The sequence below is a fragment of the Lycium ferocissimum genome, chromosome 6 (assembly GCF_029784015.1).
Source record: "Lycium ferocissimum isolate CSIRO_LF1 chromosome 6, AGI_CSIRO_Lferr_CH_V1, whole genome shotgun sequence".
Classification (NCBI taxonomy): Eukaryota; Viridiplantae; Streptophyta; class Magnoliopsida; order Solanales; family Solanaceae; genus Lycium; species Lycium ferocissimum.
The window spans coordinates 41,387,796-41,403,922 of NC_081347.1; the positions used below are offsets into that span (position 1 = coordinate 41,387,796).

Consider the following 16,127-nt stretch of genomic DNA (forward strand, 5'->3'; position numbering starts at 1 on the left):
CGTATATTATGTACATTATATATATGTATGGGGTATAGGGAAAGCCCGAGGCGTTATATACGCATTACCACCTGATCAGCTGGTGCACAGTGATGATGATTATGCCCGAAGGGGCCATTATGCTATTATGCCCCAAGGGGCCATTATGCTATCATGCCCGAAGGGGCCTATATGGGATAGGGATCGAGCCTTACGTTCCTCGGCACTATGACCTATGCATATCATACGCCCTCAGAGGCATTCTCGGTGGCGGCGCATTCGTACGGATATGTTCGAGATAGATCGACATACGGATGTATTCGGTCGGTCGATCGTTTAGTTTATGACTTTGATTGTCTTCCATGGACTCTATGTGTATGTTACTCTTCTGTCCTACATATTAAGTACATTATTCGTCGACGTCCCTTTTGCCACTGGGGGGGGTCTTTGCGTTCATGCTGCGGTACGGATCGACAAATTTACTGAATTCCTCGATAGAGACGGTACTTGACATCCTGGTGGTGAGCTCCGCTTTTGTTCGGAGTTTCAGGTCTAAGTGGAGTCTTTTCTTTCTTTTTGTGTTTATGGACGACGGAGTGCGCCGGAGTCTCCGTCCCATCTGCCATGACTCGGTTATGCTTCTTTAGAAGTCAGAGACACGTATGTACGATACGGTCGGTCAATACGTATGCGGCATGGCCCATCCTTTGATGCATAGTTACTTATGAGAGTCGTTTCGGCTCGTACAGTGGTTTGAGCAGTTTCGCATATATTCTATGAGGCGGCCGGACCGTATACAGTTATGTTTTGTTTCTTGAGGAGGCGGCGGACTGGAGAGAGTTATATGTATATATACGTATTGGGATTTTTCGAGTGCGGTGGCCACTTTAGGCTTTATCACGTTCTTAGGCCGAATGTAAGTTTAAATGTTGGTTCGCCCGGTCCAGGTAGGCACCGGGTGCCGGTCGCGGCCCTCCAGATTTGGGGCGTGGCAGTAAGTATGATTCCATATGGGTAATTGTGGATAGACTTACAATGTCAGCTCATTTCCTTCCTGTACATACTCAGCTGAAGATTATGCGAAACTTTATATCAAAGAGATAGTACGACTCCATAGTCTTCTGGTATCCATTATCTCAGATAGAGGCACACAGTTTACAGCTAATTTACGAAGTCTTTCCAAAATGGTTTGGGGCTCAGGTGAGTCTTAGCACAGAATTTCATCCCTAGACTGATGGACAAGCTGAGCGTGCTATTCAGACCCTCGAAGATATGTTAAGGGCATGTGTGTTAGACTTCGGAGGCAGCTGGGAAGATCATTTGCCACTTATTGAGTTTACATACAACAATAGTTATCATTCTAGTATTCAGATGGCCCCGTATGAGGCTTTATACGGGCGAAAGTGTAGATCACCAATTGGATGGTTTGAAGTAGGGGAGACTAAATTAATAGAGCCAGATTTGATCCAGCAATCGTGGAGAAGGTCAAGCTTATTTAGGACCTATTATTGACAGCCCAAAGTCGACAAAAGTCTTATGCGGACAATCGCTAACGAGACCTGGAATTCCAAGTTAATGACTGGGTATTCTTGAAAGTGTCACCGATGAAAGGCGTCATGAGATTTGGTAAAAAGGGTAAGCTTAGTCCTCTGTATATTGAGCCTTACAAGATTATACGCAAGGTAGGCCAGGTGGCTTATGAGTTAGATCTACCTTCAGACTTAAAGTCAGTTCATCCGGTTTTCCATGTATCAATGCTTCGCAAGTGCATTGGAGACCCTTCCAGAATTGTACCTGTGGATGATGTTCAGGTCACCGAGCAATTATCCTATGAAGAAGTTCCCATTGCTATTCTAGATAGACAAGTTCGGAGATTAAGAACTAAAGATGTAGTTTCAGTTAAAGTTTTATGGAGAAACAATAATACGAAAGAAATGACTTGGGAAGCTGAGAAAGATATAAAGTCCAGATATCCACATTTGTTTCCACTTCCAGAGGAGGTTCAGACATAGCCGCCATTGTCTTCAGGTGTGTAATGCTTTCTTTTTATGATTTTTTGGTCGTGTGGGGCCATTATTGTTATTGCTGTTGTAGCCCTGTGAGGCATTGTATATTTTGGATTGTTGTGACAGGATGATAGCGGTATAGTTACAGGGGAAACTCTGGTAAAAATTTTGTAGAATCCCTAAGGGTCTAACATTCGAGGACGAATGTTCTTAAGGGGGAAGAATGTTACACTTTGGAAATTTCGTGTCTTTTGCATTATGAGTAAACTAACGCAAGCCTAAAATGGACATGAATCCCTTGCAAGGTTAAGAAGGGTATTTAATAATTTTAAGTATGTACCTTAAAGTTTCGGAGTTAAATGAATTGGCGGAAGTGAGTTCGTTGATGGATTGGAAACTTGAGTGATGTTTTGGGAAGATTTCATGTTATTTGAGTAATACATTGCTTAGAATTACCTTGATGAGGAATTATAGGGCTCCTTAGATGGTTAATGAAGTTTTATTTAAGTGCCAAGAAGGTTCCATAAGGATTGGAGGTCAAACGAATTGGAAAGAACGCATTTTCGCAAAAATCGGAAAAAAGGCAATATGCGGCCCCATACTCAGTATGTTGTGCCGCATATTGGACGCAAACTCTCCATTTTGGCTGGGCTCACTTCTCAACCTCACCCCCATATTGTGGAGGGAGTATGCGGCCGCATACTGAGTATGTGGTGCCGCATACTCTCCGCAACACGAAGCGGTGGGGCGAATTTCAACTCTATTTAAACCCCAAAGGACCACATTTTTCCCCACATTATTAGAGAGTTTTTGGGAGTTCTTGAAGGTTCCACAATACTCCAAAAATTTCCACACCAACAAAAGAGAAGATCAAACATCAAAAACTCCAAGGTAATCCTTGGAAGATGATTGTTCTTGTTTCTCTTCAATGTTGTGATGAACTTGATCTTGGAAGGAGTTGAGTGAGGTGAAGTTCTTATATTATAAGGTATGTTTCTCATCTTATTTACATGATTGAGTTGATTTAAAGGTTTAGTAACTCTTGGAAAGGAAAAGAATTAAAGTGGAGGAGTCACAAAGTGTTGAATTGAAGTTGATGACTATGAGGTGAACTTGAAAGGGGATTTTGGATGGATTTAAGATTAAATTGAATATAATTCCTTGATTATGGTATTTTTGATGTTATTATTGATGTTTAGGAGTTGTTTTGGAGTTTGGTGGAAGTCGATAAAATAGGGGAAGTGCTGCCCAAATTCCGCTAGCCCGCACTCCAAAACATAGCTCACTATGTATATATGTATGATAATTTTTTCTTTAGATAAAGGTTAAGTATGTACGACATCCGCCTTTACGAATTATAACATGATCTCTTTATCTTATGTTATTCGCATTCTTGCATTGTGCTGTTATTCATGCCTTACATACTAAGTACATTATTCGTATTGAAGTCCTTTTTGTCTGGACGTTGCATTCATGCCCGCAGGTAGACGGGAGACGTACCGACTCTAGGGTCGCTTCATCGGGACGGTGCATGTGTGCTCCATTCGATCCGGAGCTACAGTTTAGTTGGTACTATTCTTTTATGTACATACTTTGGCATGGCGGGGTCCTGTCCCGTCTTTATGATGTTATGTACTCCTTGTAGAGCCTCGTAGACAGATGTATATAGTTAGATGTTCCATAATCTTACCGGTTCATATTTTTGTATATCATTTTTGGCATCCTTGTCGGCTTGTACATATGGGCATAGTTGATGATGTTTATATAGAAGTGCGTATGTTCGATGGAACTTGTGTCTCCTCAGTTTGTGGTAATTATGAGTTAGCCATGTGGCTCACTTAGATGTGATTATGAAAAGTATGTTAAGAGGTGCTCGATAGGTTAGCTCCGAGTGCCCGTCATGGCCCTCCGGTTGGGTCGTGACATGGAAGGTGAGAAATGACATCAGATTTCAAAGAGGCAACCTCCTTTGACACTCCTAAACACCATGCCATGAAGATTGCTGGACTTTTTTCTGCTTTTCAGTTAATTCTTGTTGCCTTAATAGTTATAGTACTGCCTATAGTTTGTAGTTAGCTACAGTTGAGTCTTGGTCTGTAATTTGAGAAACAGGTGGTCAGCCCTGTTTAGCTTTGTAACTATTACTTGGGTATCAATAAAATTCTTTATTTACCTAAAAATAAAAAAATAAACGATAAACTAAAAATATAAGTAATCTACAAAATATGATATAATCGATATAAGGTTTTTGTTCTATAAACATTTTCTCCGCTCATTTTTTCAAGTCCATCTACAAAAACCAATCTTCCTCTATCAGGATCGACTCTTTACAATGTAATCATAAAATTTTGATTTTGTTCAGAATTTAGCATTAACAGCATATTGAAATCTTAAGCCTGTACCTTTATATACCTTTTATCGATTATTTTTCTGTATTTTAGTGCAAAATTAGTATGTTCCTCATTATCAAGTTTAGAATTACCATATTAAACACTCTTATCTGTGCTTTCTAAGAAATAATTAATACTCTTGACCATATTTTATTGTTTTAATAGATGTGGTCTTTGCAATGGGATTCTTATTAGTATTTGTTTTTGTACCAATAAAAAACTAATTCATAGTTGAATCTCAGTAGTTTGTCTGGTATAAATAAATAAAGGGTTAAATATACTCCTCTGCTGTGTTTTATTAGTTAATCATTGTCGACAGAAACAAATTAAGAGAAGCATAAAATATTGGGGTCGCCAAATTTGACATCGTCATCTCTCTCTCTCTCTCTCTCTCTCTCTCTCTGTGGAGTTGCAAATAAGGCTGATGTTTTGTTGATAGGAAAGGTTGATCGGCCGTTTTGTTGTATGTATGTATAGGTATAGGGTATAGATAGATGGATCCAGAGCAGACGTTTATACGGGTACAAGAACGATTTGCTCAGATGCTGACTCCCAGGATCAGAGCTACTCTCGAGTATTTCTATCTCTTCATCGCTCTCACTCTCTTCTCTATTCTCGTTGTTATGCACGCCAATTACGTTCAACAGGTCAATCTCTATTCTCTTCTTTCTTTCTGTCTTTCTTTTTATTCTTTATCTCAATTCGCCTTACTCTTGGACTTAATTTGTTGTGTGTAGCCTGGCTGTTCAAGTGAGCTCTCTAGAGTCAACATCTCAGATGCACAGCTTATTCAAATCAAGGTCACTCATCTATTTGCTATTCCCTTTTTGTTTTCTCAATAATTTTGTATGCATTTAGGTTTTGGGTTGTTGAAATAAAACTTAAAGCTGAAAAAACTCTTTGTGTTTTGTGTGTTTGGATTTCGAATTTTGGAAGTAATAGTTTAAGTTGGCAAGTTTTTAGCCTGGAAGCAAGCAAAGCAAAGCCCCAGGTGGGATCATATTTAAAGTATCTGCATCTAGAAATGTGATGTAAACTAATAGATTATCACTGTGCTAAACTCAAATAAATAAATAATCATCCTCTTGTTATGTTGAGAACTTATTAAATGTTACGAACGAAGATGCTTCGAAACTAAAAGCTACATCCACTACTTATATTCACCCTGATAGGCTAACCCAAACTTACCAGGGCCTTAAAGTTACATGACATGGCTATGATTCCAACTTTGAGTTCAGACCTTTTCTTTAGTTCACTTTGTCTTGGGCATGGTTGCCCTTTTCACCATTTGCTATAAATGAGAATGGGACTTGGATTTCCATTAAGACTTTAGCTCCTTTTTTGGGCCTTATTAATATGATATTATAAAAGCTCCATTGATATTTTTTCTCGAAAATAGATATATTTCCTACAACTAATTCTTTATTTTGCAGTTATAGTGAAACGCTACCTAAATAGTTTGGAACCTTTTTTTTGTTTTACCAGATGGAGCCTTGTCTTCATCTGTAGGACTTGATGGTTATGTCATGTAGGCTTGGGCCTTCTGGTCGTGCTCTATTTGGACATTCGGTCACGAATCTATTGCTTATGGTCGAAAAGTTGGAGTAACAACATAAGGAACTGTTAAAGAAATGGACATTTGGCCTAACTCAACCTCAAAAACTAGCCAAGAGGTGAGGATTGCCCAAGACCATAGAAGGAGACCAAATTCTCCTCATCCCACTGATGTGGGGCTCAACATCCCCCTCACGCCTAGGGGTGGACATCTAGAATGTGGACAATTTAATATGGGGGCCCAACATCAGTAAACCATGAATTGAGATGGCCTGACTCTAATACCATGTTAAAGAAATGACCTTGAGCCCAACTCTACCTCAAAAGCTAGCTCAATAGGTAAGGATTGCCTAAGACCATATAAAGAGTCCAAACTCTTCTCATCCCACTGATGTGGGACTCAACACCCCCATCACGCCTTGGGTACGGACATTTGTAAACCATGAATTGGGATGGGCCTGACTCTAATACCATGTTATAGAAATGGACCTTGAGCCTAACCCAACCTGAAAAGCTAGCTCAAGAGGTAAGGATTGCTCAAGACCATATAAAGAGTCCAAATTCTTTTCATCCCACCGATGTGAGACTCAACAGGAACCAAGGTTCAAATCCTTGCAGAGGGCAGAGACAACACTAGGTGATTATTTTTCATCTGGCCAAAACCTTGGTGGATAGAGTTATCCGTGCAGACCCGTGTTGGTGGAAGGTAACAGGTATCGGTGTATTAGTCCTGGTGCACTAGGCGTCCAAGACGCCCCTGTTTCCTGAAAAAGGAAAAAAAGACGTTAGATCTTTTATGACTGAATGGTTTGTATAAGCATCTTAAGAAAGCCCGCAAGGGTGGCTTAGTTGGTTGAGCATGGGGCTTCCATAACGGAGGTCTCAGGTTTGAAACCTCCTGCCTACAACAGCAGGGGATTTGCCTTCTGGGTCGAGCTCGGCGCACGGGATTTGCCTAGTGCGGGTTATCTCTTCTGTGTGGTTTGCGGGCTATTGCACAAGAGTGGGGTTACCCTGTGCGCACCTGAAAGGTAGCGGCTGCGGGTTCCCTTGTCATAAAAAAAAAAGCATCTTAAGAAGCTATGGTCTGTTGTTGTTTTGGTTATCTTTTCTTTTGTGTTTTTGCCTCATTGGAGCTGGTTCACAGTGTGCTAATAAAGTTCAACAAATTGTAAGAAGAGCAAGGAGATCTTTTTGCTTTCTTTTGGAATGTAAATATGTTCTGCACATCCTTTGTGCAACTGATATATAATATATTTTACCTCTCTCAAATAAAAGTTCAACAAATTGTTTAAAAGAAAATTGATAGAAATATGAATAATGAAAAAATGGCGTGGTTCAAAGCTAATATAGATGATAAACTGAGTTGACTAATTTCGAAGGATGATTCATCATAGAACATTTGGCATTTTCATGAATCTATTATTCTAACTATATAGAAGCACGGGTGGATCGTCGTCCGTCCACCCCAAAAATTAAAATAAATAAATAAAAAAAAGGGTGGGCCCCATACTAAACACCAAGCAATTTAAAAAAAAAAAAAGTGGATCCCATATTAAAAAAACAAATAATGTCCAAAAAAAAAGTGCATCCCATATTAAAAAATCAAACAATATTCATATAATTTTCAAAATATCTCATTAAGTTAATAATGATGGATTTATTGTCACATGCATATCAACCTATTAGTGGGAGCAAATGAAATTATTGTACAACAAAAAATACGGATCCCATATTATTGCTTTTCTTCAAAAGGTTAAGTAGCCAAACCATACAATTTTCTTTCTTTTTTTATATTAGCCTAAAATCTAATCTAGATATTGAACTGTTGTATTTGCTATTCACCATGTCATTTATTTGTTAGGTTTACTAAAATAAATATACTTAAAATATTTATATTTTAAAATAAGATAGAATTTAATTACTTTTTCATTTTTATTCTTACTCTAATAAATGTGAAAAGAGGTTAATGTCATAAAAGAAAAAATAATATCAAATGGAGATCAAATAATGAATAAGGTAAATTAGTCAAATTATAATTCTAATTGACGTTTCCTTAAAAAAAACCATGCAAAATACAACATGACAAGTAAAATGAGCTAAATGGAGAATATTTACCAAAAATTAAAAAATAGTAGTTCTTCGTTTAAATAGAAAATCAAATTTCTACTTTGTTTCGTTTTAAACATGTAAAATTAATTTAATAATTTGAATCAGAATCATCCAAATCAAAATTTGAAAAAAAATAATAAGTATTTTACACCTTTAAATTAATCGAATTAAAACTGAAAGTATCAACTGATGCTTAAATGTTGCTATTGTTTTATCTCAAAGAGAGGAAAATAATTTCCTTTTAAAAAAGTCTTCTCTTTTAAAAAGTATTAATAAATTTTTGCAGACTTTGTATTCATAGCAAACACTAATATAATAAAGTTTTGGATACGGAGTACAAACTACAATGTTATATTAATCGTGTTTATCAAATTTTTACTTTGGTTCGTTTTAAACATGTAAAATTAATTTAACAATTTGAATTAGAATTATCCAAATCAAAATTTGATAAAAAATAATAAGTATTTTACACCTTTAAATTAATCGAATTAAAATTGAAAGTATCAACTGATGCTTAAATATTGCTATTTTTTTTTTCTCAAAGAGAGGAAAATAGTTTTCTTTTAAACAAGTCTTCTCTTTTAAAAATATATATATATATATATGTGTGTGTGTGTGTGTGTGTGTGTGTGTGTGCGCGCGCGCGCATAAAAACAGTGTAAAGTAATAATGTAAAAAAAAAAAAAGTGCATCCCATATTAAAAAATCAAACAGTATTCGTGTAATTTTCAAAGTATTCCATTAAGTCAATAATGATGGATTCATTGCTACATGCGTATCAACCCATTAGTGGGAGCAAATGTAATTATTGTACAGCAAAAAATATGGACCCCATATTATTATTTTTCTTCAAAAGGTTAAGTAGCCAAATCATACATTTTTTTATATTAGCCTGAGATCTAATCTAGATATTGAACTGTTGGATTTGCTATTCCGCCATGTCATTTATTTGTTATGTTTACTAAAATAAATATACTTAAAATATTTATATTTTAAAATATGATAGAATTTATTTTAATTGACGTTTCCTTAAAAAATCATGCAAAAGACAACATGACAAGTAAAATGAGCTAAACCGAGAATATTTACCAAAAATAAAAAAATAGTATTTCTTGGTTAAATAGAAAATCAAATTTCTACTTTTATTTCGCTTTAAACATGTAAAATTAATTTAATAATTTGAATTAGAATTATCCAAATCAAAATTTGATAAAAAATAATAAGTATTTTACACCTTTAAATTAATTGAATTAAAATTTAAAGTATCAACTGATGCTTAAACATTGCTATTATTTTATCTCAAAGAGAGGAAAATAGTTTCCTTTTAAATAAGTCTTCTCTTTTAAAAAGTATTAATAAATTTTTATTGACTTTGTATTCATAGCAAACACTAATATAATAAAGTTTTAGATACGGAACACAAACTAAAATGTTATATTAATCGTGTTTTGAGCATATATATATATATATATATATATATATATATATATATATATATATGCATAAAAATAGTACAAACTTATGTATATTTATTAGCAATATAAAATATATATATATTATCACTTTCTTAACACAACTACATATATATAAATACACTATAATTTAAAATGTTGGGCCCGTGCGCAGCACGGGCATATGCCGTCTAGTATATCTCTATTTAGTACATCAACTGCACTATTGTAGCTGTTACCTGTATGGTTGTTTAGTAAATTTCTGATCACTTACATGTGCCAGTTAAATTATATTGTAAAATTAAGCTTATTCTGTTTTCTCCTACAGATTACCAGTGCTGGCTTGTGGTCACATAATCAAACCAACTATGATGTAGTAAATGTTGCCAATAAAGAACATATTAGTGAGAACCTGAAACATGCGAATGAAGATAGTTCAGTAACTGCAGCTACAAATCCATGGTTGGACTGGTTAAGTGATGGAGCTAAGAGTGGGAAATCTCTATTTTATTCAAACAGTGAGTCCTCTGAATCTTCATTGGGAAGTTCAAGGAACTGTGAGTCAGCGGGTGGTGATGTGGTCCCTAAAATCAATAAGGAAGTTTCACGTGCACGATTTTTCATCTCGCCGAAGGAATCACTCAAAGCAGCTATAATTCGAATTGGCCAAAAATGGCATGGGCGTTTGTCTTTCATTTGGAGAGTTTCCAAGCGAGTCCTTGGAGGATTGTGGGTAAGTTCGGAAAAGTGTCAAACTAGCTCGGAGGAAATCTGTGCATCTTCTCTGATACTTTATGTTGGCATATTATGGGATTCCCTTATCTGGGGAACAACAAAGCTAGCAAAGTGAATCGTATTATAAAGTATTAACATCTTGTTTGTGCTTCATGTTATGCCATCTTTTATTAGCATTTTTGGTGCACATGAAGATCTGTAATCCTAGACTGTAACATTTCCCATGTATTTACTGCTAGACTAGAAATACTGAAATACATTTAGGAAGACTAGCTTACTTGTGGATTTCCCATGTATTTATTGCTTCACCTGCAACTTTTGCCATTGAACTTGCTGTTTCTACGACAGGACATTTTTTTCCCTGGCTTATAATGAGGAAGCACTGTTAAGTTGGTACTTGGTAGACTAGGTATAGTTACCTCTTATGAAGGGAGTTAATTAAGATTTCTTCACATACCTGCCTACTTCTATTACCCAGATGTTTAATGATGTTCCTCACTGCGTTATAACATTGCAGTCTTATGTATCTCTGTGCTTATCTTTTGGAAGGTTTATTGTGTTTGTTAATTATACTTAAGGAACTGAGGAGATCAGGTGTTATGTGGCCCCTTCAATCACAAAAAAAAAAAAGTTACCCACAACATAAATTGAGTTTTTTATAGGAAATGCATTTGAAGTTTGAATATATTTTAGAATTTCTCATTATAAATATATGAATGTTTTGTTTCATCATTCAGTTTAGGTTGCTCTCTTCTGCATATTTTGGGTTCTGCATTGTCGCAGGTCATTGATTGTATTGCAGACTAGTGCCAATGTTTGCCCTATGTTGTTCTTAGGAGATTTTTTAGTGTTGCAAACACCTAATTATGTTTTGCGGAAGTTTTGTTTGAGTTCGATGATTACTATCTGATAAGAACGTCTAACTTAGGGTTTACTTTGCTGAGCACCTTTATGCTAGAGTTTGGGCTTGATACATTGTAGAGCTAGATTTTAAAGACCTGATATTTTTCCAGAAGCAATGATGCATTACTTATCCTGTACACTCTTATATATAGGTGACATCCAACTTGGATGCTTTCACTTCAAGTTTACTTCTACCCTCTACTAATGAGCTGTTAGATTTTTAGTCAGATTTAATAAGTGAACGCATTTTCGTTTCTTTTCCTCATTTTTTGTCTTGTAAATTTAAGAGACAAGCTCATTGTGTTGCTGCTTTAACGTGGTTCTCAGACTAAAGTTCCATGTGCAGGATATTGCTGGTATACATCTACATATTGACATTCCTAAGTTGCTCAAGACGCTTCACTTGGACAGGCTAAACTCTTATGCTGGTATCTATCTGCCTTTGAATAATTCTGTGCAGTGGCCTGCATCATGAGCTAATCATAGTAAAAATATGAGTTTCTTTTTATGTCATTTCTCTCCAATATTGGATGGCCAAAAAGGTTACTTAGTTGGTATTTAACTGCTCCTTTTTTGTAAGTTCTGTAGAAATTGAGAAAGCAAGGGGTATTTATAAAAGTGAATCCTAACCAATTAAGGGAAGACAATCAATTACAATACAACAACAACATACCCAGTGAAATCCCACAAAGTGGGATCTGGGGAGGGTAGAGTGTACGCGGATCTTACCCTACCTTGGGAGGTAGAGGGGTTTTGTGAGACCCTCGACGGAAGAACAAGCAATTCAAAGCAATATAAAAGGCATGGCGAAATACTATAAAGCGGGATAAAAGTCGGGCGAACAAAAAGGAGCCATAACTACAACAAAATAATACAATAATTGAAGTACAAGCAAAAACAAATAGTAATTGAAATCGAAAGACCCTAACTACAAGAATAATACTACGACTACTAGTATGAAATGATAAGTAAGACAACACTCAACTACTTACTAAGCTTCTACCCTAATTCGTGTCCTCCATAACCTCCTATCTAAAGTCATGTCCTCGGTAAGTTGGACACGTGCCATGTCTTGTCTAATCACCTCTCCCCAATACTTATTTGGCATACCTCTGCCTCTCTTGAAACTGTCCATAGCCAACCTCCGCACTGGGCATTCGTGCATCTCCTCTGCACATGCCCGAACCATCTCAGCCTCACTTCCCGCATCGTATCCTATAATTGCGCTAGCAAAAGGAAAAATAAAGTCTCCTTAAATCATGCTAATTAGTTAGCACCATCAGCACTCCCCTTCAAATTGTCTAGTTTGGGCAAAGATGTCGCACATGCCCAACTTGCAAACTAGATTATGAAAAGTCCTGTTGCTGAGGCCATTTGTAAGCACATCCGCTATCTGTTTTTCTGACGGTACATGAAGCAAACTCCAGGTGCCACTAATAACTTTCTCGTTGATGAAGTGCCTATCAGTTTCAATATGCTTTGTTTGGTCATGTTGAACAGGATTCTGAGCTATACTGATTGCAACCTTGTTGTCCAGTACATGACTTTCCTGTCTTAGACAATCTCAATTCTTCTAGTAATTTTTGTGGAAGCTCACAAACACCTGGGCCATAGCTCTATATCCTGTTTCCTCACTTGATCTTGCAACTACAGTTCGCTCTTACTTCTTCAAGTAACAAGGTTTCCTCCTACGAGCACGATAATCAGATATAGATCTTCTATCATCTGAAGATCTAGCGCAATTTGCATATGTAAAAGCTTCTATTGGGAGGTGATCATTTTTAGAGAAAAGCAAACCTTTCTCCAGAGCCGACTTCGAGTATCGCAAAACGTAAAAGACATCTTACATATGAGGATCATTCATAAACTGACTCACTAAGCTGACTGAATAGGCTAAGGCTGGTCTAGTGTGAGAGAGATAAATGAGTCTTCCGACCAACCTCTGGTATCTCTCCTTGTCAACTTACCCTCCAATCCCTATTTGTAACTTGTCATTGCTTTCAATAGGCGATTCTGCTGGCTTGCAACCTGTTTACCAGTTTCTTTTAAGAGATCTAAGAAATAAAGATTCCTCTTTTTTGATCTACCAACCTCCATCCCCAAGAAATGCTACAACTTCCCTAGATCTTTAATCTCGAATTCTTGTACTAACAGCTTCTTCAATCGGGTCATCTCCTTTTTGCCATCTCCTATCATTTCTATGTGATCCACATAAACAATAAGAAGAGTGCGTTTGCCTTTTTGATGTCTTATGAAGAGGGTGTGATCGACATTGCTTTGTGGTGGATGGTCTTTGTTCATTTTGGATTATGGCACTTGGTGCATTTCTGATTACTGGTGTTAACAATTGTTTGGTGTTCTAACATTCTTGTGTGCTAACACCAAAGGGTTGATTAAACTATTAGATGTAGATGTTTTCTAGTTACCAGTTTCAAAAAAAAAAACTATTAGATGTTTTCTAATGATATATTAGATGTTTTCTGCCAAAAAATGTTTTTGGTATACTTGTATCTCTATTTCCTTGTGCCTTGTTCACGTCAATACAATACTAAAGGTAGGTGTTCCCACTCCAACCATCACAAATATAAAGGTGTTGGAAAAGGTTAAAAAAGATCACTGTTTGGAGAAGAGGTGGAGGAATGAGCAAAGACTCGGGGAGGACATATATTAATTGGACTATGTTCACGAGCTGACCTACATTTTAAAGAACATTGCCTGTCGGAACTTCCATTAAGTACCTGTAATCTTAATGGACGGCTATGGTTCCTTGATATTTATGTATCTCTATATAAGTGAAAGGCTTGCTGGTAAGACTACTTTTGTTGCTTGAGCTGAATGAAGCTGCTGTAGTTTTTGAGAGATCAAATTCATGAGTTAGTTGTTTAACAGTTGTTGATGGTTTTGTTCAATTATATTTCGATGGCTGTGATGTTTATTTGATCTTGTAGTGCAGTGGCTTGAGACAAGAAGCAAGGCATTTGAACCTACTTATTTATACACCAAAGAGAAGGTACTACTGTTGCTTTTTTGTCCTTACTGTTGTTCATTTATGCATCTTTTCCTAAGCTGTTGCTGAACTGCTAAAGTTTGTCTTGTTAGTAAAGTTTTGTGTGCTATATTCTTAGGGTTACTTGTTACTGCCTGAGGAAGCTAGATTGCGCCATAACATTCGCACAATAAACATAAGCATCTCTGCACGACATTCCTGCTTTGGTAACAGGTACCCTTCACTAAAAGTATCACTTAAATACATAAATTTGTGTTCTATAATTTTTATTTCATGATGTGAACTTCGGTCCTTCCCCCGACCCTGCGTGAACGCGGGATGATTCATGCACCGGGTTGCCCTTTCGATGTGAACTTACGGTCATACGGGCAATGACTATGATATCTGTAGCATTTGAATCAAGGTTTTCATATGTTGAAGTGACCTCTCATCTTTGTTATTGTTTTCCGTTTTATTTCCGATTAATGTTTCTGAGCTTGTTTTGTTTTCCTCTTAGCACCGACGTGGTGGAAAAACATGGGACTGACTTACAATGCAAATAATCTTGCCTTCCCCTCGCTCTCTTTTAACTTCTTGCTTGATTAGCAAATCTTTCACTCCTATGAGGACACTTTTGCTGTATCACCAGTCATTCATCAACACATTATGACTGCAAGGATTCCTTTACCCAAAAACTTTCTTTTCTTTCTTATGTCCTCTTATTTGTGATTAGGACTTGGTTGGTTAAAGTTGGATACTCTTCTTGATTTCAGTTTACATTAAAGATTTTAATACAGTCGAGTTTTGATAACTTATTTAGTTAAAACTTCATATTTAAATGGAAAGCTTCTTTATTTTTATCCAGGTGGCAGCAGCTTCTTATAAACAGACTTGTGGGATATGACACTATTTTGATGAATAGTTTGTTGAATTCTCCTGGAGAAGGTATTGAGTTTCAAGATCATAGCAACCTTTTGTCTATGCATCTGCTCTCACTTGAGTAACAGCATATCCAGAGGTTCTGTGTTTCGTTGTTGTATTTTATTATATTCGCCATATTACTGTATGATAAACCAGGTTGCCCCATCTGCATACTTGAAGCTAGAAGCAAAATAAATTGATAACAGTTTCGTTATAAATGGACAACCAGATCTTATTTGACATGTTCAGAAACAGAACCCTAACTACCTGCACATATAGTCATATACTCAGTCTGAGCAGCTTGAAACGTATTGTGGTTGGTTTAGGCAGCTTAAAGAAAAGATGCGTGCACAATATGTAGAATGAAAATTTATGGTTCAACACAGTTGCACACTAGTTGTCTATTTTTTTTCCGGAAATGTTTTCACTTTATTTGAAAATCAGCGTTTGTCCATGAAAATTCCAAATACAACTGGAAGTTGTATTTGGAGTTTGCAAGACACCCAAAACACTGTTTTCACTTTTTCACTCAGTTTTGGACCATTGCATTTATTTTTCCTTTTTCAAACTTTACCCTAATTTCTTTATATTTATAAAAATGACCCCTTTGCTCATTTTTCTCTCTTCCTCCTCAAAACAACACCAGTAACAAGCTCTTCCCCGCCATTTAACCCCTAGTTGTTATCCACAAGCTGTTGCATGCTTTACTATCCATTACCCAATATTCTCAAATTCATACAAAAAAAACTTGACACTCTTTGGAGTTGATCAGTTTGAAAAATAATAAGCATTAGGGTTAACGAATGTGGTTCTATATATTGCATAAAATAATAAGGATTAGAGTTAATGGATGTGATTTGGATAGAGGAAGAAAATATTAAGGATGTCAAATTCAGGTAACCTAGTCAAGCTGGGTGGTTTTGCTAGTTTTTAGAAATTGGGGTGGTATAAATCATATTTCATGTTTTTAAGAAAAGCACATTCTAACAGCCAACTATTCTTCGCAAAACTATAACCAAACACAACTCCAACTTCAAAGATTCCAAATAAAGTGAAAAATATTTGGTTTCTATGGCCAAACGCCTACTAT

At 36.4% G+C, this 16,127-nt stretch overlaps 1 protein-coding gene across 1 annotated transcript in view; it reads left to right on the forward strand.

Annotated features, from left to right (window-relative positions):
* Nucleotides 1–4,551: 4,551 nt before the first annotated feature.
* LOC132059672 (membralin-like protein At1g60995) overlaps nucleotides 4,552–16,127 on the forward strand; it is a 41,410-nt gene continuing 29,834 nt past the window's right edge. Inside the window, exons 1-7 of the mRNA XM_059452372.1 lie at nucleotides 4,552–5,022; nucleotides 5,113–5,175; nucleotides 9,821–10,225; nucleotides 11,477–11,558; nucleotides 14,079–14,140; nucleotides 14,256–14,350; nucleotides 14,982–15,061. Of these exons, the coding sequence (XP_059308355.1) occupies nucleotides 4,870–5,022; nucleotides 5,113–5,175; nucleotides 9,821–10,225; nucleotides 11,477–11,558; nucleotides 14,079–14,140; nucleotides 14,256–14,350; nucleotides 14,982–15,061 (940 nt within the window). The 5' untranslated portion in view covers nucleotides 4,552–4,869. The remainder of the gene's footprint in view (nucleotides 5,023–5,112; nucleotides 5,176–9,820; nucleotides 10,226–11,476; nucleotides 11,559–14,078; nucleotides 14,141–14,255; nucleotides 14,351–14,981; nucleotides 15,062–16,127) is intronic.